This window comes from Pongo pygmaeus, chromosome 11 (genome assembly GCF_028885625.2).
Source record: "Pongo pygmaeus isolate AG05252 chromosome 11, NHGRI_mPonPyg2-v2.0_pri, whole genome shotgun sequence".
Lineage (NCBI taxonomy): Eukaryota > Metazoa > Chordata > Mammalia > Primates > Hominidae > Pongo > Pongo pygmaeus.
In genome coordinates, this window is record NC_072384.2 from 69,512,265 (window position 1) to 69,539,035 (window position 26,771).

The following is a 26,771-nucleotide window of genomic DNA, read 5'->3' on the forward strand; positions in this document are numbered from 1 at the left end:
ATGGGAAAATAACAGGTTGTTATGAGGGAGAGTAATGAGTATGAGGACTGAAGATTTGAGTATCAGAGAATGCGTTTATGAAGAGAGAATATGAAGGACCCAGCTCTGTGAATATTAAATTGGGGTTAGTGTTGGTCGTGGGGGAGATAAGAGGGAATAGCCTACCTTCAGTAGGAAAGTGATTGGTCCTTTTTTTTTTTTTTTTTGAGACGGAGTCTTGCTCTGTCACCCAGGCTGGAGTGCAGTGGCATGATCTTGGCTCACTTCAAGCTCCGCCTCCTGGGTTCACACCATTCTCCTGCCTCAGCCTCCCAAGTAGCTGGGACTGCAGGTGCCTGCCACAAAGCCCGGCTAATTTTTTGTATTTTTTTTAGTAGAAACGGGGTTTCACCGTAGCCAGGATGGTCTCGATCTCCTGACCTCGTGATCCGCCTGCCTTGGCCTCCCAAAGTGCTGGGATTACAGGCGTGAGCCACCGCGCCCGGCCGTGATTGGTCCTTTTAAGGAATTTGTGGCTGGAACCACAGAGTAAACAAGGTGGAGTTGGAGAGATAGGCAGAGATCAGATTATTATTGCAGGTATTCGCAGATCATGTTAAGGACTCTTGGATTCAATTTTAAGGAGAAGCCACTGAAGATTTTTAAGCAAGGGTTTAATGTGATCAGATTTACACTTAAAAGATCATTCTGTTCCTGGAGAAGACTGGATTTGAGCAGGAGTAGCGTGGGTGGGAAGCAGCAAGACCAGGAGTAAATAGACCAATTAAGATGCTATGGTAAATTGATCTCACTTATATGTAGAATCTGAAAAAGTTGAACTTATAGAAGTAGAGAGTAGAATGATGGTTTCCAGAAGCTGGGGCTGAGGGAGTGGGAAATGGGGAGATTTTGACTAAAGGGTACAAAGTTTTAGCTAGAGAGGAGGAATAACTTTGAAATCTATTGCACAGCATGGTGACTATAGTTAATAATAATGTATTTTACATTTCAGAATTGCTAAAGGAATAGATTTGTAATGCTCTCACTACAAAAAATGATAAATGTCTGAGGTGATGGATATGTTAATTAGCTTGATATACCCATCCCACAATGCATGTGTGTGTGTGGGTGTATATATATATATATATATATATATACACATATATATATGTATATATATATACACACACATCTTGAAACATCATATTGTACCCCATAAATACATGTATTTATTATTTGTCAATTAAATAAAAAAATGCTGTGACAGTAGTCTAAACATGAAATTCAGGTAGCATATATTTGATACGTATATATTCAAAGTGTATTTTGGATATTCAAGATGTATTTTTGAGGTAGAATCTACAGGCTTGGTGATGGATTGTACATTATTGATGAGAGAGAGAGACTTTTGAGTAACTGTGTATGGAAGTGCTATTTACAAAGGTAGTAAAGACTGAGGGAATGTCAGGTTTAGAGAGATCAGAGTTAGCTTTAAATAGGTTAAGTCTGAGATGTCTGTGAAATGTCCAAGTAGAAATAGTGAATAAGCAGTTGGATATATAAGTCTCATGCTCAAAAAGTAAGTCTGGACTGAGGTTATACATTCTAGACCCTTCGGCATATAGAAGATATTTATCACCAAGGGATGGATGAGATTAAATAGGGAGAAAAGAGATGTGAACCCCGAAGAAAGAACTGACATTTAGATATTAAGGACAGGGAGAAGAGAAAAATCAGAAGAATGCCGTGTCGTGTATGTAAGCCCATGGAAGACAGAGCCTCAGTAAAGTGGGTTGATATGATATTGATATAAAAAGATCAATATTTTAAGAAGATTATTCTGACTACTGTGTTGAGGATGAATTTGAATTATGAGGCTGAGGTTATGTTTATCTCTTTGATAATGAAAAATCATTATTTCCAGACAGTAGTTCATATTTCAGCTTTCAAGGCCAGAATTACAATGCAGTATGATTCACCTAATCTGTGAAGTAAAGAGAACAGAGAGAAAACAGGCTCCTGTTGTCCTGGCAGTATCTGAGAGAGTAACTTCTCAGTTATAGGAGCGTCTGGTTCCTAGATAAGACATTCTCTTCGTGAGCACTTACACTATGTGAGACATTGTTCTAGGCACTTTTCATGTATTCTTATCTAACATTCATTGCATCTCCTATAAAGTACATGGCATCATTCTGTTCTTTCAGAGGTTAAATAACTTAAGTTCACATAGCTATAAGTAGACACTGAATTTGAAAGCAAATTTGTCTAATTTAAAAACCAATGCTCTTTATCACTTTGCTGTTACTGTTTTTAAAGCAAGAATGTCCAAAGCTTTTTAGCTGCAATGCTGTCAGGGTTTAGAAGTATAAACGAGAAGAAACACTATTATTTATAGGAAAAAATGTTATTTCTCTGTTTAAATTTTCTACTGTAAAATATAAAACTTAAGGATTAAGTAATTTAAAAGGAAACTTCACTTGATAAATTACTGTCTTTGTATGATTGCACTGAATGCTATTTGATTCTTGAAAACATTAAGGGCTAGTTAAAAAAAGTAATACTACCCAGAGAGCTCAGTCAGTAGAGCATCATACTTTTAATGCTAGATTAACTAATGACATGAAGATTGGATAAGAGGATGACACGTTTCTAGAATTTTACTGATACTTGCTTTCTGAGGAGAAAAATAAGCTGTAAAATCTTCATCCGGTGGCAACTATAGGTTACTACAGACTTGATAGAAGATTAATGTGGTCTTGACTCTTCAGAGCACTTAACTGTTTGTCAGACCTAGTGTTAACCTATGATACAGAGCATTTTATGTACATCATTTCACTTGCCTCTTCAGAACAGTACTGGGAAGTAGGTTGTATTATGCTCATTTTTACATGTGGAGAAACTGAGACTCATAAAATTTAAGTAATTTGCTCAAGGTCATAAAACTAGTAAGTTAGCATGCATACTGACTTTTTTGGGGGTTGGGGGATGGTAGTAGTGGGAAGATAGTTGAGAGACAATCAGAACATGATTATTAAATATGCTGTATTTATGAATGGAATTAACTGGTCACCTTTTTAAAGACTCTTAGTACCTACTTGTCAAATTGTTCTCCAGAAGGGTGGTACCAGTTTACACTTGCACTAAGAGCCTGTAATGGTACCCCATTGCCCAAATGCTTGATGAAATAGGAGAACTTTTGGCTTTAAAAGTTTATTTTTCTGTGAGTTACCTGCTACTTTAGTTTGGTTATGACAGATTATTTATGATAACTTATAAGTGCCATTAATTTGTTTTCAGTGAGAGGTATGGAATAGAATGTATCAAATAATATTTTATAAAGACAAATTTCATATAGCATAGATTAAAACAGGATGAGAATATTAGTAAGGTGACCAGGTAAGTGATTTTGGTCTGGATTGTGGCAATGGAAATAAGCATGAAGCTATATTATAATATCAAGCAAGAATTGACAGGACATGGAGATGAGTACGGTGAAGGAGAAGTCAAGAATGAATGTGAGACTTTCAGCTTTTTAAAAAGGCTTATTTATATAATTTACATAGGTAGCTGATGAGTTTAATCCACGTGGGTTTGATGCTTTCTGCACTTACACATTATACGTTGATGCCTCAAAATATCTTTTTTTAACTTAAAAAAAGGAGATAAAATTCACCATGTAACCATTTTAAAGTGTATACTATTCAGTGGTTTATAGTGTATTCACAAAGTTTACCACTACTACCACTATCTCATTCCAGAGTATTTCCATCACCCCCAAAAGAAATTGTGCATACCTCCCAATTCCAGCCTCCCCTCATCTCTTGGAAATCACTAATCTACCTTCAACCTTTATAAATCTACCTAGTCTGGACATTTCATATAAATGGAATCCTATAATATGTGGCCTTTTGTGTCTGACTTCTTTCACTCAGTGTAATGTTTTCAAGGTTCAGCTGTGTTGCAGCATGTATCAGTACTTCATTCCTTTGTCTGGCTAATATTTCATTTTATGGATATACAACATTTCATTTGTCCTTTCATCAATTGATAGATATTTGGGTTGATTCCACTTTTTGGCTGCTATGAATAATACTTCTGTGAATGTTTATGTACATTTTTCGTGTGAACATATATTTTCAATTTTCTGGAAATATACATAGGAGTGGAATTGCTTGGTCTTATGGTAACTCTATATTTAAATTACCAAAGAACTGCCAAACTTTTTTTTTTCTTTTTGAGATAGGGCCTCACTCTGTTGCCCAGGCTGGAGTGCAGTAGCATGATCATAGCTCATTGCATCCTTAAACTCCTGAGCTCAAGCAGCCCTTCCACCTCAGCCTCCCTCCCAAGTAGATAGGACTGTAAATGCATGCCACCACTCTTGACTAATTTTTAAAATTTTTTCGCGGAGACAGAGACTTGCTGCATCCCAGCTAGTCTTGAACTCCTGGCCTCAAGTGATCCTTCTGACTTGGCCTCCCAAAGTGTTGCCATTATAAGCATGAGCCACCGTGCCCAGCTGCAAACAATTTTTCCAAGCAGCTGTACCATTTTACAGTCTCATCAGCAATATATGAGGATTCCAGTTTCTCTACATTCTTTCTAACACTTTCTGTTTTACATTTTTAAAATTACGGCCTCTCTAGTTGGTGTGAAGTGGTATCTCATTGTGGCTTTGATTTGCATTTTCCTATGATGTTGAGCATCTTTGTATGTGCTTATTAGTCATTTGTGTATTTTCTTGGGAGAAATGTCTTTTTAAATCCTTTGCCTGTTTTTTTTTATTTGTTTGTTTTTTGTTTTTGGTAAGCAAGGCTATCATTATTTCTATTTCTGTTTAATTTACAACTCGCCTATTTTGGTGGATCTGTTTTACCACAAAACATTGTAGTTGTCTTTTACAGTACTCTTATTTCAAGTGGCACACACATCATTTCTTCTCCCAAATTCTGTTGTAAGTCAAGGTATTCACAGGTTACTTACAGTCCACATACGCTCTGCCCTTTCTTTTTAATTGTGTAAAATATATATAACATTTACCACTAACTATTTTTAGCTGTAAAATTCAGTGACTTGAAGTACATTTACAGCGTTGTACAACTGTCGCTACTATCCATGTCCAATACTTTTTCGTCAGCCCCAAAGAAACTCTGTACCCATTAAACAATGACATTAGGGAATTTATAATAAATTGGGGGGGGGGGGTCTCTTGAAATGGAGTCTGATTTAAATCTATTTAAAATCTATTTCTGCTTTCATTCATTTTTAGAAACGTATTGTAAAAAAGGAAGCATATTGACTTACTTGATTTTCATATTTGTCACTGGTTGTTTATGAAGGGAGAGTTTCTTGAAATGGCAAATATAATCTTGAAAATCTATACATTTTACCATTTTATATATACACAATGCATATAATTACATATAATTTAATGTTGAAAATATATGTTTATATATCATAAATTTATTATATATAACTTACTATTTTAGGAAACTCAAGAATATACCCGAAATGTTGTTAGATATTGCCTTGAAGCTCTTCAAGACTGGTTTGATGCTATTAACTTCGTAGATGAGGTATGTATATTTTTTGATGTATGTAAAGACATTTAAGAAAAGTGTTAGATTTCGTTTAATGTTGAAAATAATGAATACTTTTTCATAGGAGAGGGAAGGAAGTAATGAACATATTATTAGGCTTTGAAAAATAAATCTAAAGGGGAGACTAGTTCTTTAGTTCTTTGACATTTAGGAGATTCTGGAGTGCACTAATATGTCTGCTTATTTCCTAGAGAAGAGTGGCATGATTTGTTTTTCCATTATTAGGTATATGTGTCTTATTATTTCTCAGGAGTGAAATAGTTTCAGTTGAATATATAAAAGTGACAATGCAAATGTGAATAGGATAGGAGAGATTAATGAAAAGGGTATCACAACTCTATTAATCGGACAGTGTTCTGCTTGTCAGAGTAGGAAAAGATGGACTTGAACAAAGGTGATTAGTGTTAATAATGAGAAGAGCTGGCATAGGACATGGTATGTATGAATTGAACAAGTAATTACTTTTTTTCGTTAGCCAAGTTTACCATCAGAAGCTCCTTCTATTCCTCTTATGAAGTAGGGTCAGAATATGCCATATGCAAAAGAAAGACCATGTTTCAGACAGCTCACCCCGACTTCATCTGATTTCTGAACCCTGGGCACACAGAACCGTTGCAGTGTGTTTGTGTGTATGTGTGGAGGGCAGGCAAATTTTATCTCTTGTGTGTGTGTATGTTTTTTTTTTCCTTTCTGTTTAAAAAATTTTTGACACAATCACAAATTTATTGAAAAGTTGAGCGGACAAAGAACTTTCTATTCTTGAACGGTTTGAGAGTTCAGTTGTTGACTTGATGCCTCACTACCCCCATGCATTTCAGTGTTTCCTACAAACAAGGATATTTTCTTACATAGCCAGAATGCAACTATAAAAATCATTAATATATTATTAACATTTAATTCTTATAACTCATTCATGTTTTACCAGTTGTCCAATGATACCTTTTATAGAAAAAGGATCTGGTTCAGAATTGCATTTTGTTATCTTGTCTCTAATCTCCTTCTGGGACATTTTCCCAGTCTTTCTTTGCATTTTAGGACAGTGACTTTTTTTTTTTTGAGACGGAGTCTCACTCTGTTCCCCCAGGCTGGAGTGCAGTGGCACGATCTTGGCTCACTGCAACCTCTGCCTCCCAGGTTCAAACAATTCTCCTGTCTCAGCCTCCCGAGTAGCTGGGATTACAGGTATGTGCCACCGCACCCAGCTGATTTTTTTGTATTTTTAGTAGGGACAGAGTTTCACCATGTTGGCCAGGCTGGTCTGGAACTCCTGACCTCAGGTGATTCACCCGCCTCAGCCTCCCAAAGTGCTGGGATTACCAGTGTGAGCCACTGCTCCTGGCCAGGACAGTGACATTTTGAAGAATGCCTCTCAACTTGGGTTTGTTTCATGATTAGATTCAGATTATGTAGCTTTTTCAGGAATATTACAGAAGTGATGTTGTAGTCTTTTCATCGCATCCTATCTGGTAGTTTGTGATTTGTGTTCTTCACTAATGATGTTCCCTTTGATCACTTGATTAGGGTGGTACCTGCTAGACTCCTTCATCATAAAATTACCCTTTTTCTCATGTAATTAATAAAGTATTTTGTGATCCAGTTTTTGATTCATTCATTTATTTTTGTCTCTAGAGATTCATAGTTTCTATTTTATTCAATGGGTTATAAGCTATTACTGTTACTATTTGATGCTCAAATTATTTCAGATTTGGCCAGTGAGAGCCCCTTTAAGCTTAGTTTCTGCTTGTCCCATCATTTTTTGAGAACTTCCATGCTTTCTGGCCCATCAGGATGTTTCAGACTCATAGTTTCCCCACCCATTTCTGGAATCAATCATTTCTTTATGGATCCCTGGTTACTTTTAGTGTGGAACAGTATTTAGAAAAATCTAGGTGTTGCTTGTGCTCATTGCTATTGGGGTATCACTGCTCCCAGGACTTCACAGTGAACAGAGGAGTATATGTACATAAGTACATATACATATTTGCATCTATATTTTTCTGTCTGTAGTGAAAGCTGTGAGTTCAAACTGATATTTTTAATTCCAGTTTAACACTGTAGGATTTATTCTAGTTTTCTTCAACAGTGGGAAACCTGGCTTCCATTATCTTTAATATATTTACTTATCTATAAATACATATTTATGTATGACCAATCTCATCTATAAATACATATTTATGTATGACCAATCTCATATATAAATATGAGAAGCAACTCTCATCTCAGTTGCCTCTCGTTCCCCTGCATGGATGCCCTCTTTTCCCTGCTTTGATTCGGAGTCCTCAACCCATTCCCCCTTTTCCCACACGTGGACACCTTCCTCATCCTGCCTGGGCTCTGACCCCCAACTTTGGACTGCCCTTCTGTGGAGAAGCCCTGTTCATCCTCTTCATGCTTGAAACTCCTGCACCAGGCTCTTCCTCTTTTTGGATGCCCTCCTCATTCTGCCTTGGCTCTGATGCCTCCTGCTCTTTGCACATGTGGATAATCTCCTTACCCAGCTTGGATTTTGATTCCAGGCTGGCCCGCTGTCTTGTTGCTCTCCTTACCTCAGTCAGGCTTTGATTCCCCATGCCAGGTCAGTCCCCATTTGGAGGCCCTCCTCACCCAGATTGGCTCTGATGCTCTACACTGGGCTGCCCTGCTCTGTGGGTCCCCTTTGACTCTGTCCACATCTGATGCCCTATGCTAGGCCACACCCCCTATGCCTGAGCAACCCCTGACATCTCAACCCCTCAATTACCCCCAGCAGTTGCCCTCCTCAGTCTGAGCTCTGACTTCCCTCTCAGTTTCCTAAACTTTAGATGCTTATTTTTACCCTGCTCCCTCTCTTTACCTCCCAGTGGCTTTAGGAATGGTTTAGGAAGGGAAGAACCCTTTGTTATCTTTAATTCTAATCCCTCCTGCCCTGAATTAATTTTTCTTTACCCCTCATTACCCCTCCCCCAACATTTGTGTCAGCTCTTAGCCTTCAACCTAGATTTTGTGCATTTGGATTTTGATTCTGCCCTGACCAACTCACCTTGATTCTTTGCCTTGTCTAATTGTTGGTCTTTAGGCTTAAATTTTGTTTATGTAAATGGTAATGAGTCAGTCTTCAGAGAGAACATTGTCCAGCCTTCACGGAGCTCCATCCTACTTCTAGCCTGCTTGCCTCCTACTTCACCCTGTCCAGGGTCAGTCCCTCAGCTGGAGCTTTAACTGAAGCTTTTCTCAATCCAGTTTTCTTTGGTATTTGAAACTTCAGGAATTATTGTTGAAATAGTAGCATCACTGAGACAACAGTAAGATTGAACTGGGGGAAAATTATACACAAGAAAATGATATTTAATCATGCTTGGAATCATGAGTGTAGTGAAGGACAGTTAGAATCATGTATGACATACAGAGCAGCTGAACTCTAGGATATAGTGTGTCTGTTTTTCACACAAAAATATTTTTAGGAAGATATTGAATGTTATCAAAAATGTAAATGGATTCTTGAAAGAAGAGAAATTAAGTATAGAACTTAAGGAATCAAATAATATGTTATTTATTTCTTTATTTTTTTTTAGAGATGGAGTTTTTGCTCTTGTTGCCCAGGTTGGGGTGCAGTGGCACAATCTCGGCTCACTGCAACCTCCACCTCCTGGGTTCAAGCGATTCTCCTGCCTCAGTCTCCTGAGTAACTGGGACTACAGGCATGTGCCACCACGCCCAACTAATTTTTGTATTTTTAATAGAGATGGGGTTTCACCGTGTCAGCCAGGCTGGTCTTGAACTTTTGACCTCAGGTAATCCACCCACCTTGGCCTCCCAAAGTTCTGGGATGACAGGCGCGAGCCACTGTGCCTGGCCTATGTCATGTTTTTATATGGTGCTTAAAGGTTTTATTATTCCTCCTTTTTTTGTCATTGGGAAGTGGAGATGCAGAGATATTAAATGACTTGCCTATTGTTATGTAGCAAGTTATGGTACTTCTGGGTCCACAGTCCTCATTTTGGAACTCCTTGTCTGGTAGTGTTTTAATGGAAACTGTCTCGTTTCTGTTGGTTGTTGGCAGTGGAAACAGCTTAAACGTAGGCAGATTTGAGTGTAAATTGTGGCTCTGCCATAATTCAACTAGGTATGTGGCCTTGGACAGATTTTTTTAAGTTTAATTTTTAATATATTTTTACTTTTTTTTTTTTTTTAACACTGCTGAGCCCATTTCCTCATCTATTGAAGGTGATAATATTAACCAGTGAGGATTGACTAGGAGGCACATATTACATGTGTGATAAACATTAGTTCTTCTTCCATCCTTGTGGGTGGATGTCAGAAGTTATTATGGTAATCTAGTACAAATCAAGCAAATTTTTTTTTTTTTTTTTTGAGACAGGGTCTCACCATCTTGCCCAGGCTGGTCTTGAACACTTGGGCTCAGGTGATTCTCCTGCCTTGGCCCCCCAAAGTGTTGAGATTACAGGTGTGAGCCATTGTGCCTGGCCAATAATATGTTTTGAACTGAAGTAAGCCAAATCAAACAATCATATAGAAACAGGGGATGGAATACATTTTCCTATAAGATAGGCCATTGAAGAGTTCTTAAAAACATGAATATCATGTAGGGCAACAATTGCGAGTTTGTAGCAGGGTGGGTTTGGCTAGAGTCCTCTGGTAAGAGGAAAGTAGAACGTGCATTCATCCAGCAAATATTTATTGAATGTTTACTACGTTGTAAACATAGGGAATACAGTGATAAAACAGTCCCTGATTTAAGGAAGTGGAAAACAAGTATATGGTTAATTTGATTCCTGTGCTTCTGTAAAGTTGTGACCAGGTGCTATGTGGGAGCATAAAAGGGAGCCCCTGGTTTAGCCTGAATAACCCAAGAAAAGCTTCTTAGTAGAAGTGTCAACTGAGCAAAGTCTTAAAGATACATTAATCCAGTGGGAGAAGGGATATATAGCATTTGTGGCAGGGGGAATAGTGTATACAAAGGCACAGAAGCTTAGTAAGTTAGGGATACTACCTATGGTGCATGAATTTATGTGACAGAAGATGAGGCTGGAGAGGTAAGCTCTTTCTTCTCAGGAGTTGGAAGGTTATCAGGAGGCTACAACCATAGGGAGTCATTAAAAGATTGTGAGTGGAAGAAGTTCAAGATTAAATTAGTGTTTAAGTAAGACTACCTTCTGGCAGCATATAGAGGATAATAGGAGATATGTTAGTCAAGGTTCTTTTAATGCAAGGAGAAAAAATAATTTAAAGCAGCCTGAGTTAAAGAAGCAGTAATTTCATGTCTAAAACACCAAAAGCAATGGCAACAAAAGCCAAAATTGACAAATGGGATCTAGTTAAACTAAAGAGCTTCTGCACAGCAAAAGAAACTACCATCAGAGTGAACAGGCAACCTACAGAATGGGAGAAGATTTTTGCAATCTACTCATCTGACAAAGGTTCATCCAGAATCTACAGTGAACTCAAACAAACTTACAAGAAAAAAACAAACAACCCCATCAAAAAGTGGGCAAAGGATATGAACAGACACTTCTCAAAAGAAGACATTTATGCAGCCAAAAGACACATGAAAAAATGCTCATTATCACTGGCCATCAGAGAAATGCAAATCAAAACCATAATGAGATACCATCTCACACCAGTTAGAATGGCAATCATTAAAAAGTCAGGAAACAACAGGTGCTGGAGAGGATGTGGAGAAATAGGAACACTTTTACACTGTTGGTGGGACTGTAAACTAGTTCAACCATTGTGGAAGTCAGTGTGGCGATTCCTCAGGGATCTAGAACTAGAAATACCATTTGACCCAGCCATCCCATTACTGGGTATATACCCAAAGTGTTATAAATCATGCTGTTATAAAGACACATGCACACGTATGTTTATAGCGGCACTATTCACAATAGCAAAGATTTGGAACCAACCCAAATGTCCATCAATGATAGACTGGATTAAGAAAATGTGGCACATACACACCATGGAATACTATGCAGCCATAAAAAAGGATGAGTTCATGTCCTTTGTAGGGACATGGATGAAGCTGGAAACCATCATTCTCAGCAAACTATTGCAAGGACAAAAAACCAAACACCGCATGTTCTCACTCATAGGTGGGAATTGAACAATGAGAACACATGGACACAGGAAGGGGAACATCACACACCAGGGCCTGTTGTGGGGTGGAGGGAGGGGAGAGGGACAGCATTAGGAGATATACCTAATGTTAAATGATGAGTTAATGGGTGCAGCACACCAACATGGCACATGTATACGTATGTAACAAACCTGCACTTTGTGCACATGTACCCTAAAACTTAAAGTATAGAAATAAAAAAAAAGCAGTAATTTATTATGAACACATAGGGGTGTCTCAGGGTTAGGGCACCTGGACCTCAGGGATGGACTAGAAATCTGAATAGGAACTCCTGTCGCCTGCCTTTGCTTTGCCCTGAGTGTATGTGCCTCATTTTTTCTTCCCTTCCTGTGCTTTGCTTATGTGGTGAAACACTGCCTTTTTATAGTTGCCTAATGTTACCATTTCAGGCATACTCCCAGATTGTCTGTGAATGTCTCTGAATCCCAGTTCCAGTTTTTTAAGAGAGAAAGTCATTGCTCAAGCTGGGGTAGATGTCCCTTGCCGTGCCTCCAGTCAAGTATGGCTACTATAAACTTGACTGTCAGGCCCCAATCTCTGTGAGTGGTTGAGGTGGCAGAGAGTGGGAGAGGGAGACACATTCTGAGAAGGTGGGAAGGTTGTGAGCTAGGCAGACACCACAAAAGGTGTTTTATGCAGGGTAATAGTAGAAGCAGGGGTTATCACTAAAATCTAGGCACTAGGTGTTGAGGGCCTGAGCTAAGGTTAGGTGCAGTGTAGACAGAAAGAAGAAAGTGGATTTAAGAGATACTTAAAAAATAAGTAAACATAATTTGATACCTCATCAAATATAGGAGGCTTGTGAGAAGGAGGAAGTCTACATTTCATATTTAAATTACTGGGAATCTGGAGAAGAAATATTGAGGAGGATTGAATTTTATGGCAAAGATACTGAGTTTGCTTTGGACACAATGTATTTGTGGTCCCATGGAATATTAAGTGTTGCTGTTCAGTAGACACCTGAATGTAAGATTTGGAGTTCAGGAGTGAGATTTCCACTGAGATTTGGGAATCATCTGGGTAGAGTTAGCAGCTGAAGCTGTGAATCTGGATAAATTCACATAGAAGACTATAGAGTGAAGAATGGAATCCAAGGACTATCAGTATATATAGGAATAGAAGAAGTGCTTATCAAGTAGCCAGTCTGTGACATTAGACAGGGAAGGAATATGGACTTTAACATTATGGAGAATGTGAATATAGGATATGCTAAAGCCCTGAAAGATAAAATAGAGTCTATGGCTTACTAGTTAATAGCAATATGTAGTGGGTACTGTGCTGTTTTACTTATTTCTCGCAGCTACCAAACTCTTTATTATTCCTACTTTAAGGATCAGACAACTTAGGCACAGGGAGGTAACTTGCCCACAGTTTTACAGCTAGGTGGTAGAACCAGGATTCTGCACTTAGGGGGCAGGGACAGTGGCTCACGCCTTTGGTCCCAGCACTTTGGGAGGCCGAGGCAGGTGGATCACTTGAGGTCAGGTGTTTGAGACCAGCCTGGGCAACATGGTGAAACCCTGTCTCTACTAAAAATACAAAAATTAGCCAGTGTGGTAGTACATGCCTGTAGTCCCAGCTACTCAGGAGGCTGAGGCAGGAGAATTGCTTGAACCCGGGAGGCAGAGGTTGCAGTGAGCTGAGATCCGCGCCACTGTACTCGTCTGGGGGATAGTGCGAGACTCAAAAAAAGGGTCTGCACCTAGGCTGGGCATGGTGGTTCACGTCTATAATTCCAATCCTTTGGGAGGCTGAGGCGGGCAGATTGTATGAGCCCAGGAGTGCGAGAGCATTCTGGGCAACATGGCAAAAACCCTGTCTCTACCAAAAACAGAAATTAGCCAGGCATGGTGGTGTGTGTCTGTAGTCCCAGCTACTCAGGAGGCCAAGGAGGGAGGATGACTTGAGCCCGGGAGGCGGAGGTTGCAGCGAGCTGTGATCGTGCAACCATACTCCACCCTGGGCCACAGAGTGAGACCCTGTCTATTAAAAAAAAAAAAAAAAGAGTCTGCACTTACCCACTGTGCTTAGTGCCTCAAAGGAAATTGAGAAAGATTCTGACTTAGCTAGTTAGTGTAGAATATGTTACTAAGGTGATTATGGTAATGGAGGGCAAACTTTTTGAAATTTTATTTTTAATTGTGGCAAAATACACATAAAACAAAATTCACTATCTTAATCATTTTTAAGTGTATAGTTCAATAATGTTATGTGTATTTGTATTGTTGTGCAGCCGATCTCCATAACTTTTTTATCTCATAAAACTGAATCTATACTCATTAAATAGCTACTCTGCATTTCATCTCTTCCCCTGGCTTCTGGCAACCACCATTCTACTTTGTATCTCTACGAATTTGGCTTCTCTAAGAACCTCATATAAGTGGAATCATATAGTTACTATCTTTTTGTGACTGGCTTATTTTACTTAGCATAATGTCCCCAAGGTTTATTCATGTTACAGAACATTGTTAGACTTTCCTTTCTTTTTATGGAGGGCAAACTTTTATTTATTAGAACAAATTTTTATATCCTTTACATATTGAGGAGGATATTATTATCTTACTGGTTTTGAAAAAAATAATTATTTCAGGGATGGTGACATATTTAGACTCCTTATAACCTCTATAATGATAAATTATATACATTAGCATAATTATCTGAATGTCCGGGATAAAAATTTTTAACAAGAGAATATTTAATAAGAACTTAAAAGCATTAAAAACAAACAATACCTTTTCAGTTTTTAACTGGTTTGTTTAAGAAGGACAGCTGTGGTGTATTTTTGCCCTGTAGTGATTTTGTGATCCATGGGATTCACAGATATAAAATACAGTTTTTGTAATATTTACAGGAATGCTTAAGGTCATTCACATATTTTTTATGAAGTTTTGTTATGGAGGCTGGTGTGTTTGGTACTGATTGGAAGCATCTTATCTAACTGGTGAAGGAATCTAACGATGCCCTGCATTTATACCTCTGTTTAGGGATGTGGTCAGAGTCTTCTTACCGTTTTGAATATGACAGTGGAGTCCAGATTAGCTCCCCAGTTCACTACTTTTGAACTTTAGGAAGTTACTTAAGTTTTCTAAGTTTGAATTTTGCTACTTGTAGAATGAGCATAATAGTAGCTCCTACCCCATAGCATTCTTCTGAGGATTAAATGTGGTAATGTGAATAAAGTGCTTAGCATGATGACTGGCACATAGGAGGTGTTCAATGAATGTTATATGTGACTGTTATTACTGTCATGATGTTTGGTATACATGCGTTTGAAGAGTCCCAAATGGTCTACTGTAGCTGGCAATTCATTCCATCCCTTGTTTTAATAATGATTATTTGCTTTAGCTGAATTGAATTTAGGAAATATTAATCTGTGCTGGATGCTTCAGAGGATTCAAAGTTGAGTAGAATACAATTTCTGCCTTCAAGAAACTTACATTTAAGTGTTTAAAATGGAATAATTTTATCTGTAGTGATTTTAGAATCTGCATCTTCTAAAATGTTAAGTTTTGAACTAAAAGTATAGGAATAAATCCAGGTGAAAGTATGGTTTAAACATTTTACAACCATCTTAAAATTTCTGTAAAATAGTCTTTGACTTGTGCATTTTGTTTGTTTATTCCAGCCAGCACCTAACCAAGTCACTTTTCATCTGCCACTACATCGTTACTATGCTATGTTTTTGAGTAAGGTAAGACTGTCATTAAACAATTCTGTTCCTTTTTTTTTTAATTTTCAGAAATAAGAATTGAATTAGTAACTTTTTTATTGTAATTTTTAGGCTGTGAAATGTCAAGAACTAGATTTGGATTCTGTTTTACCAGATCAGGAAATGTTAATGAAACTAATGATTCACCCACTCCAAATTCAAGTATGTATTCAGGCATTTAAAAAGTTTTGAAGTGGATTCCTTGTTTAAGTGATTCTTCCTTTATTTATATGCCTTTCATTGTTATTATAGCTGAGATGTTTGAAAACTTTTTTAAAAAAGTTGTTATTGTATTTTTGCTAGATTATGTTTAGGTATTTTTCATTTTATGAGATTTACTTTTTAGTTTTACTTTTTCCAGGAATTCTTTTCATGATATTTGCTTATGGGGTGGTATTTAACATACTATATAGCACTGTTTTGGGAGTCAGGAGATCCAAAAGATTCTAGCCTTGGTGCTACCACTGTTTTATTTTCCACAAGGTTTAAGGTAATTCACCTCCTTGATTCTCAGTTTCCCTATCTGTATAGTGAGAGGAGAAAGAAGAGAGAAGAATTAGCTTATATAAGCACTGTGATTTCTTTTAATACCAGCACTATAATTTGACAGGCCAGCTTTTTATATACATTAGAGAGACTTGCACTTCAATTTGTTTTTCCTGGCAATTTTAGATTTGTTAATTATTATAATATTGAACTTGAACTCTGGGTGTTAGGAAACAGATAAAATTGTGACTGCTTGAAGCCAGGTGTGGTGGCTCACGCCTGTAATTCCAGCACTTTGGGAGGCCAAGGTGGGCAGATCACGAGGTCAAGAAATCGAGACCATCCTGGCCAACATAGTGAAACCTTGTCTCTACTGAATATACAAAAATGAGCTGGGCGTGGTGGCGTGCACCTGTAGTCCCAGCTACTCGGGAGGCTGAGGCAAGAAGAATTGCTTGAACCTGGGAGACAGAGGTTGCAATGGGCCGAGATCGCGCCACTGCACTCCAGTCTGGTGACAGAGTGAGACTCTGTTTCAAAAAAACAAAAAAAAATTATGACTGCCTAGTTTTAGTTGACACTGGACATAAATACATGAAGAATTAAATACTGATGTAGTGAGAACATTTATTCTAACTTCCAATATTTGGAAAATTAGTAGTATAGATTTAAGATTGAGTTAGGGTGAATTAAAGATGTAGAATGTATTCATTGACTTTGAACAGTTGGTTTTATTTTGTGCTTATTCTAGTGTCTTTCTTTAAACATATATATTAGGATTGTTGTTGTTGTTACTTAGGGTTTTCTTGAAGGAGAAATAGAGTGAAACATAAGCACTGATTTCTTATGAAAGATGTCAGTGAAAATCATCATAAATGTATCCAGAGGCCAGCATGGAAAACCAACTCATGTTTAAACTCTAAAAAAGTGGCTCTGTAAAAACAGAATTATTGTTTAAAAAAATATAAAAGTGTATATTTCAACTGATTAACATTGGACAGAATATCGGGCTCATACTATGATTACATCATTAAATATTTTGAAATGGTTATTTATAATATTTTGTAAAGATTGAGTTTAGATAATTTATTCTTTGTCCAATTTACTTTTATTAGGCAAGTCTTGCGGAAATCCACAGCAATATGTGGGTAAGAAATGGTCTGCAAATCAAAGGACAAGCCATGACGTATGTCCAGTCTCATTTCTGTAATTCCATGATTGATCCTGACATTTACCTGTTACAGGTAAGCCAGCTAGATAAGGCAGATATACTTTAGAAGTGTCTCATTTGTACCCAAGGGATTTTAATTTATAGAGGTGACTGAGTGATGACATGGAGAGGCCAATGCCATTGAAAGAATAATTTATTACTTACATTTCCCAGGAGAAGAGGCATACCGCCCAACACAAGGCTGCAAGGAAAGCACCAGATTTTGGTCAATTGGCAGAAAGGAGTGAGGGGAGAGCCTAGGCCAGAGCCTTTATTGGGATTTCTGCAGGAAAGGCAAGGCAAGGCAAGGCAAGGCAGGATTGGCTAGTTTGAATAATTCCAGCAGGCTTTGAGGCATAGGGGCTGTACCTGGCTCTGCGGTACCTGGCCCTGGGTTGATGTGTGAGAGTTAGATAAAGACAGTGGTTGGCTTGCATGACAGGCATTTTCCCAAGTAAGTTGTTTAGTATGTTTAGGAATTAGCTGGCTCTGGGAGGGACTATCTGTCTTCAGGTCTGTAAGACCCCTCAAGATGTCAAAACATCATAACAGAAAATAAAAATCATGGCCAGGCATGGTGGCTCATGCCTGTAATCCCAGCACTTTGGGAGGCCAAGGCAGGCAGATCACTTGAGGCCAGGAGTTTGAGACCAGCCTGGCCAACACGTCGAAACCCTGTCTCTACTAAAAATACAAAAATTAGGCAGATGTGGTGGCACACACCTGTAATCCCAGCTGCTCGGGAGACTGAGGGATGAGAATTGCTTGAGCCGGGGAGGCAGAGGTGGAGGTTGCAGTGAGCTGAGATTGCACCAGCTTGGGTGAGAGTGAGACTTTGTCTCAAAAACAAAAAACAAAAAACAAAAAAAAGTATAGAAAAACATGATTAATAGAAGAAGGAAAACTGAATATTGAGAAATAAAGCATTTTGTTTTCTTTTAAAGGTTTGTGCTTCTAGACTTGACCCAGATTATTTTATTTCATCCGTCTTTGAAAGGTAGGCATAATTTTATTAAGACAGGTATTAGGAAGTGTCCAGTTAATTTTGTTTTAATTTATAAAAATAAGTTTCAAATATTTCTTCTTGTAGATTTAAGGTAGTGGATTTGTTGACAATGGCATCACAACATCAAAATACAGTACTTGATGCAGAGCATGAGAGGTCGATGTTAGAGGGCGCTCTTACATTTCTCGTGATTCTTTTGAGTCTTCGTTTACATTTAGGTAAAACTCACTGATACTAATACTTAAGCATTAACTGTTTTCCGCCCTTTCTCCCCCTCCCTGTGGTAGTAACTGGCTTAGGGAAAAAAGGAAAGGATGTAGATAAATTTAAACAATGTTTCAAACTCTTGATATGTTGTACTGTAGGTATACCTTTTAGAATATCCTTTGCTTAAGTGAACTGCAAACAGCAGTTAAACTGCAGTTATGTTTGGAGCATAGCTTCTTTACTCTTTAATTTGAAGCATCTTACATTTGGTAAAACAGCTTAATAAAAAGTGTGGTAAGTTTTTTTCTTTATAATTTATGTGTACTCAGATTTGTTAATTCTGTTTTTAATAATTTTAGGAATGTCTGATGATGAGATTCTCAGGGCCGAGATGGTAGCCCAGCTGTGTATGAATGACAGAACACACAGTTCATTGCTGGACCTCATATCCTTTTAAAATTTTACTTTCTGTTAGTTGCAGGATCTAAAATGAGTAATTTTTATGATTAACGGTTTATCAATTTTTTGATTAATTTTTTTTCAAAGTTGAAAAATAATGTAGAAAAAGAAGAACACCAATTGTGTGCTCAAGTATGTATTCAGGCTTGGTGACTGTTGTTTTTTTTTTTTTTTTTTTTTTTAAACCTCCTATTATTACCTCTTGGGGAACTCTTCTTAGACTTTAGGGTAGATTTCAGGACTGAATGATGGCTTTGGCCACCCCAGCATTTAACCTTCTAGGACAGCATTACTGAACATTTTGTAAAAGGCAGCTAGGTCTATTTTGTCTGTGTAGCCAGGATGCAATTCATGGTTAACAGTTAAAGGATACCTTACGATTATTATTACCAGGATTTTAAACATTTTGAGGGTTTTTCTGTAGAATTTGGTCTTAAAGGATTTTTCAATTTGTAGATTATTGTGTACAAACAGGGAACCTGTGGTTCTTTGTATAGGACTGAACATACAATGAGAATCTGATTATCTTTTTAAGTTAATGTTAGTAAAATTTTACACAAAGATTATCAAGTAATTTTGTGATAAAAATTCTGGCCGAATTTAGTATTTGTGTATGTTATGACTATGTTTGGAAGAATTGGCTAAACTTTTTATTTTGTGAAATAAGTCCTATTAGAATGCCTATTTGACAACCTTGATTTTTGTAAGCAGCATCAATTTGATACTGTCTGATGATTTCCTTCAGTCATTATGAACTATGTGTCAGTGTTATTATAGAGTAAAAACGATCTCTGTGTCTTTCAATTTTAAAGATTTATGTACTTTAATGTGAGGAGAGAATCTTTTTGGTTTGCCTCTTTGCCTAAATTTGCTTAGCATTTTTTTCTTTGGGGATGAAATTTTGTGTTTTTGCAAAACAATCTTTGCTCATAAAAATCTTGGCTAATTTTTCACAAGTTCTTTCTGTTTTTTAAGCAAAAGTTATTTACAAAATGGTGAAAATGAAGACACATTTTTAAAAGTTTTTCAATCGTTTTCTGAAATTTGATAAATTTATTTTGGGGAAAATATGCCTGGGAACTACTGCAGCATACAATTTATTAGTAGGCTCCTAGATTAAACATATTTTCAAAAATCACAATTAAAAACAGTTATTATTGAACTGTTGTATTATATAGCCCTCTTGTGGCCAGCTTTGTATATTACAGCCAATTACTATTTGTCTACTTCAGCAAAATGAGAAACTAGAGTACCTTGGAAAGGCTATAAATCTGGCTTTTTGTTACTAATATTTTTTTCTTGACATATATATCATATTCCAGAAAATCCTAATCCCAAAAGTGGCATTATTCCAGGCAGTTACAGCTTTGAATCAGTTTTATCAGCTGTAGCTGATTTTAAGGCTCCTGTTTTTGAACCTGGAGGTTCTATGCAACAAGGCATGTATACTCCCAAAGGTATGTTTATATACATAAATGGACTCTTTCAAATATCAGTTCTTGAATGGTGAATTCTTCTGTGTATTAAAAGAAAATGTTTACCTTTTATTCATTCAAGCTTTGGTTTTCTTTTCCCATTTTGTTATAAATTGTATGTCTTTATTGGTAAACAGTGATACTGCTTTCAATTACTTAGAAATCTATAGCTTTATATTACACTAAGACTTCTTAGATGACTCTAAACTATAAACGAAATTTATATTTGAACTCTAATTCATTTTTATAAGTGATCATAACCATAAATGAACCAGAAACTATAAAACAAAATGTACATTAAAAAATATTTTGAATGTATTTGCTCTCCAAATTTGATTTTGAAACAGCAAAAGAATCCTCACGACCCAAATTTTAACTTGAAATAGTTCAAATTAAAGTCTGTATAGGCCGGGCATGGTGGCTTATGCCTGTAATCTCAGCACTTTGGGAGGCCGAGGTGGCTGGATCACCTGAGGTCAGGAGTTCGAGACCATCCTGGCCAACATGATGAAACCCGTCTCTATTAAAAATACAAAAAAATTAGCCAGGCATGGTGGCAGGTGCCTGCAATCCCAGCTACTCGGGAGGCTGAGGCAGGAGAATCGCTTGAACCCAGGAGGTGGAGGTTATAGTGAGCCCCTATCATGGCCACTGCGCTCCAGCCTAGGCAACAAGAGTGAAACTCCATCTCAAAAAAAAAGTCCACATAGAATGCTGATAGCACTTACTTACATTTTGAACCTATGTTAAATGCACAGAATGTTTTCCTTAAGTGGATGACTGGTTTTGGAAGGCTTTTCCCCCATAGATTCATAGTTGACATCCTTGACAGGAGCCAGAAGTAAGTGAGGTTTTGATTTACACAGTCTTTTTTTGTTTGACTTTCAGATTTTCACTTCTCTAAGTGAAAATTTTGAAGGAAGTAACAGTTACGTGCTTCTTGACTCCCTCAACACATTGTCTAAATGAAAAACCAATGCCCATTTTGAAGTTGTAAATAATATATACTGTGTGTGTTTGGCAAAGCAGAACAGAAAAGCCTTATTTGGGATTTTTCAGGGGGTTCACAAGGAGCAAGAAAATCCAGAGTCTCTGGTTGGAAAGTATTCCATTAAAAGAAAAGCACAGTATTTTTTTAGTGCAGAGGATATTTTGTGTGTAAAATTAGATGAATTTGGGAGTGGAGTGGTGCTGTGGTGTAGTGCAGTGCTTATAAAAGTGTGATGTGAGGATTACATCTCTGTCGGACTCACTTGCGCTTCTCATTAAGAATGCAGGTTCCTGTGTCTCACCTCCTATCTGCTATCATCAGAATCTCTGTGGGTGAAATCTGGGAATCTGCTTTTTAAAACAAGCTCTTTAGATGACTGTTCTGAACAATGCTGAGATGGAATACTGGGCATTCGGAGATTAGAGCAAGGAAATTGAGTGTCATATTTAAATACCGTATGAATTATATTTGCTAGTTGTGTGGTTTAGGAAATCAGTTGTTTTTTTTGTTTGTTTTTTTTTTTGGAGACAGAGCCTCACTTTGTTGCTCAGGCTGGAGTGCAGTGGCGCCATCACAGCTCACTGCACCCTTGACCTACTGGGCTCAAGCGATCCTGCCACCTCAGCTTCCCCAGTAGCTGGGACCATAGGTACCCACCACCATGCTGGCTAATTTTCGTGTGTTTTGTAGAGACAGAGCCTTGCTGTGTTGCCCAGCCTGGTCTCGACTGTTGGGCTTAAGCAATCCTCCTGCCTCAGCCTCCTAAAGTGCTGGGATTACAGGTGTGAACCATGCCCAGCCAGTTTTTTTATCTTTGGATTTGGCTTCTTATCTGTAAAATAAGTTTTTAAACTTTTAAAAGTGGTTGAAACAAGCCTCTGGTTTCAGGGACTAAGCCTTAAGTGAATTTGTTATATTAATATAAAACCAACAAAAGCTGGCCTACTCCTGTTACAGTGGGTGAGGGTAGTGAACCTAGCTTCTCCTCTGTCCTGCTATCCACTTGCTCCTAAAGTGGCCCCTGTTATACATCTGTGGTAATTCAGCTCCATGTAACACTGTTTGAAGCCCACTGGACTGATTAATCACTAAAGTTTTCTTCCATTGCTAAGGTTGTGCAATTCTGATAAAAGCTTTGGCATGTTAATTGTACAAAATAATAGACTTTAAAGAGAAGGACGATCAAGGCCGGGCGCAGTGGCTCAAGCCTGTAATCCCAGCACTTTGGGAGGCCAAGGTGGGCAGATCACAAGGTCAGGAGATCGAGACCATCCTGGCTAACATGGTGAAACCATGTCTCTGCTAAAAATACAAAAAATTAGCCGGGCTTGGTGGCGGGCACCTGTAGTCCCAGCAACTCGGGAGGCTGAGGCCGGAGAATGGCGTGAACCCAGGAGGTGGAGCTTGCAGTGAGCCGAGATCGCGCCACTGTACTCCAGCCTGGGTGACAGAGCGAGAATCTGTCTTTAAAAAAAAAAAAAAAAAGACGATAAATGATTCTAGAAATACTAATAAAGATCTTTGTGAAGGACTGTCTTCAGAATTTTAAGTCATACTTCTGATACTTAAAGATGAATAGCTTGTTACATGTTACATGAAACTAGGGACAGTGGTTAACCATTGTTAACAGTGCCTTGTGCTAGAAAGTTGTAATTATAGTGGATGGGTAAGGAGAAGCTTAAGCTTCTCACCATGTTTTCAAATGTTAAGAGTTTTTCTAGAGAGAATGAGAGAAAAAAAATCTAGTAAGGAGATACTCTTAAGGCAGTGGTTTCTAAAATTATTATCTGAGTCCATCCTTTAGATTTTTGCCACATCTAAATAGCCTCTCTACTGAAATATACTTAGTATTTCGGTATTTTTTAAAATGAGTTAACTTAAAAAAAAACCTTGCCTCTTCCTAAGCATGATTATTAGTGAGGTGTCATGAATTTTATTTGCAAGTTGCAATTTTCTAATATACATTATACACATTAAAAATAATTACATAATTATTAAAATGAAAAGTTTTATATACTTAAAATCATCTTGTGAACCATCAGTTGTACACATTCCACACACAGGATAGTGGTTCCTAATTATGCAGAAGGTAAGGAGACAAATGATCAGTTTTAGCAGAGGAGCAGAAAATCTTTTATAAACAAAAAAGACTTATAAAGTGGGTCTCTTTAAAATCAATAGCTCATTAATTTTTTTTTTTTTTTTTTTTTTTTTGGAGACTGAGTCTCACTGTGTTGCCCAGGCTGGTGTGCAGTGGCGTGATCTTGGCTCACTGCAACCTTCGCCTCCTGGGTTCAAGTGTTTCTCCTGCCTCAGCCACCCGAGTAGCTGGGATTACAGGTGTGCGCCACCACGCCTGGTTAATTTTTGTATTTTTAGTAGAGAAGGGGTTTCACCATGATGGCCAGGCTTGTCTCAAGCTACTGACCTCAAGTGATCGGCCCACCTCACCTGCCCAAAGTGCTGGGTTAACAGGCATGAGCCACCGTGTCCAGCCTCATTAATCTTTAAATCTAGTTTTCATGTTTTTACTTTTAAGTACTTTTTTTGTTTAATACTTTTTTCTGGGAAATGAGGTCTGGCTTTGTTGCCTGGGCTGGTCTCAAACTCCTGGGTTCAGGTGAGCCTCCTGCCTAAGCCTCCCAAGTAGTTGGGACTACAGGTGTGAGGCATCATGCCCTGCTTAACTTTAAATACTCTCAAAGATCCTAACCTGCTGTGTTTCTTTCTAATTGGCACCTTACAAAAAACAACAATAACAATGAAGTAAACTTTTCTGGTGAGGCATTGTTGTATTACAAAACTTTTGTTCTTTAGTGCTTGCTGAACTCAAGAGAACATTCCTGATGATGAAATTGTGATTTTTGACTTAGAAAAGTAATCATGGCATCAAGCTTCTTAAGGCAAATACTATAATCAGATTAAATTGTTCTGTGTTTTAAATGTAAAATGTACTTAACAAATGTAATAAGTCAATAAATATTGATTTTATTTCTGAGAAGTCAATGTTTCTACTTTCTTTTGAATAATAGCTGAAGTCTGGGATCAAGAGTTTGACCCCGTCATGGTCATTCTTCGAACAGTTTACCGTAGAGATGTGCAGTCTGCAATGGACAGATATACTGCATTGTAAGTCCATCAAATTGATTAGCATCATAACAGTATTTTATATTTATATGGAAAAATTTCAATGATAACAGATATGATATGCTCTCATTAAAGTATACTTTCATTCTTTAAAGGTGAAAATAATAATTTAAGGTTTAAAAAATAATCTGGTGGAGATTTATGTTAAGATCTTTATCCAAAATTTGATGTTAATCTGATAAATTTAGAACATGATCACTAAATTAAAAAACAGAAACTTATTTAGTTGCCTTTCCATCAGTGGAATTAAAGGCTTGGTTTTGTGTTGTTCTGCTTTTGAACCAGTAGGGGAGGCACAAGTTAAGAGAATAGAATTCTCTGACATCAGAGATGGTGATGGGTGTCTGTAATAAGTGAACATATTTCTGTGTTCATGACAACTGGGAAAATAGCCAAAGCAAAATTGATTTTACTTGTAAATATTTAACAAAATAGTTTACAGTATTGATGACTGCAGAAGACAAAAATTTTGAAAGGTATCTTTTAAATGCGGCATTCAATTTTGTATGTTATTGTAAATTGTAGACCATTGTAAATGTATTATTTCCACTTCTTTTTAAACCTTAATAGTTAATATTATATTGCCAAATATCACAGGATATCATCTTTTACTTGTGCTTTCCTACAGCTAAAGTTAAACATTTAAAAAGCAAGTTTAAATGATGCAAATGTCCTTGATTTTGAGAAAGTATTAGTACTTACCCAGATAACTATCAAAGTGAAACTTCTCTTTTGCCAAGACTTTGCAGTAATAGAAATGTCTATCACAGACAAATATCTGAAGAAAGTTTTTAATGTGGAATTTTAATTCACTTCCTCCCCCTAAACAAAACCAAAACAATCTTTAAATCAATAACAACAACAACAACAACAACAACCCAGTTCAGCCATCAGCATCTCTCTCTCCGTTTCTCTAAACCCTTGGAGAAATTAGACTGAGGTTCTCTTTCTCTGGTTTCTTAACTCCCTCTTTTTCTGCTTTTCATGTAGTTTTGTAAAAATGTACTTGCTTGTAGTCTTTTACTAAACTCTTAGCTCCTTGAGGGAGGATATTTTTATCTCTGTATCTCTTCTACATCTTTAATACGTATCTCAATGCTGGCACTTAGTGGGTATTCATAATATATTTGTTGAATAAATAAATTTGAGTAATTCCTGTTGAAAAATTGAAAAATGAAGAAAATTGGGAAGAAGCATTTGCATGGAAAACCTAATTGAGACTTCATAAACACCAGTCTTAAATGGCTCTGCCTTTTTTTCAGGATAGTGATGATGGTTAGTTGTTTTGAATGTATAAGAATTAAGTAAATTTTATTCTCTTTTACTTTGTAGTTACTAGAAATTTGGACTGAGATTGGGCTGAAACTTTCAAAGCTTTGAAGGAATCATTAAATAATGTAATCAATTTTAAATGGGAAATTTTATTTAACAGTACATATTTATTGAATGCTCCCCCTCGGCCTCCCAAAGTGTTGGGATTACAGGCATGAGCCACCGTGCCTGGCCGATTTATTTGCTATTGATCATTTTCATCTGCTTTTTAGTTTTAAGGGACAAAAAGTGGCTTAACTGATTATACTGGGAGGGATCTTTTTTTATTTGCAAGCAGGCCTTTTGGAGGTCATCTTGCAAACTGAAATGAAAAATGGTCAGATAAATTTAAACTTTTTTTTTTTTTTTTCAACTCAATAATGCCGGTTTATTCAATATCAGTTTAAAACATGTCCAGAGAGGGTTTGCAAAGGTGCTGGCAAGGAGGTGTTGTGGCAGCAGGAGGTGAGAGGGGACTTTTTGGGTACACAGCTCTTCCTCAGTCTAAGGTCTGCTTCTCCACCCCTTTGTTTTTTTCTGTATGCAAAACATGGAGTCTTGTCCCCCTCTGATTTCCTCACAGGTACCTATAGCCCTGTTGAGCTTTTGGAGTGCCACATCAAATCTTGGGTTGCCTCTTCAGCTTTATGCTCCAGTCATGGATTAGCCCATACCCACATGATTCAGGCTACTCCATTTCTTCCTTGATCACTCACACACTAGGACCACAGGACAAAAGAGTGCTGCCCAGCTTCTCCCATCTCACCCTTCCCCCACTCCTGCTCACAGGCCCCACAAGGCCACCTCGGGACATCAGATCCCAGCTGATGCCAAGTGGCCACAGATCATGTGTAACTGGGCATTTTACTCACAATCTCACACTTGAGAAATACATCAATTTCTCAAATACTTCTATGTGCATAGGAACATAACAACAAGTTGTTATCTACCAAGGTATTTCAAAGGAAGAAAATTTAAAACAGGCTTATAGGCAAACCCCTATGCTGAGAACAATATCTTGGATGTAGTAGCTCCCTTAAAATGTTTCTTTTTTTTTT

The 26,771-nt window shown here is 37.5% G+C and overlaps 1 protein-coding gene across 4 annotated transcripts in view; it reads left to right on the plus strand.

The window, feature by feature from the left end:
- Positions 1-26,771, plus strand: part of UBR3 (ubiquitin protein ligase E3 component n-recognin 3) — a 256,230-nt gene that overhangs the window by 79,897 nt on the left and 149,562 nt on the right. For all 4 annotated transcript variants that reach the window (XM_054476978.2, XM_054476980.2, XM_054476979.2 and 1 more), the window contains exons 11-19: positions 5,469-5,555; positions 15,338-15,403; positions 15,494-15,583; positions 17,023-17,151; positions 18,062-18,114; positions 18,208-18,341; positions 18,690-18,775; positions 20,105-20,246; positions 24,288-24,384. In XM_054476978.2, coding sequence (XP_054332953.1) covers positions 5,469-5,555; positions 15,338-15,403; positions 15,494-15,583; positions 17,023-17,151; positions 18,062-18,114; positions 18,208-18,341; positions 18,690-18,775; positions 20,105-20,246; positions 24,288-24,384 — 884 coding nt within the window. The remainder of the gene's footprint in view (positions 1-5,468; positions 5,556-15,337; positions 15,404-15,493; positions 15,584-17,022; positions 17,152-18,061; positions 18,115-18,207; positions 18,342-18,689; positions 18,776-20,104; positions 20,247-24,287; positions 24,385-26,771) is intronic.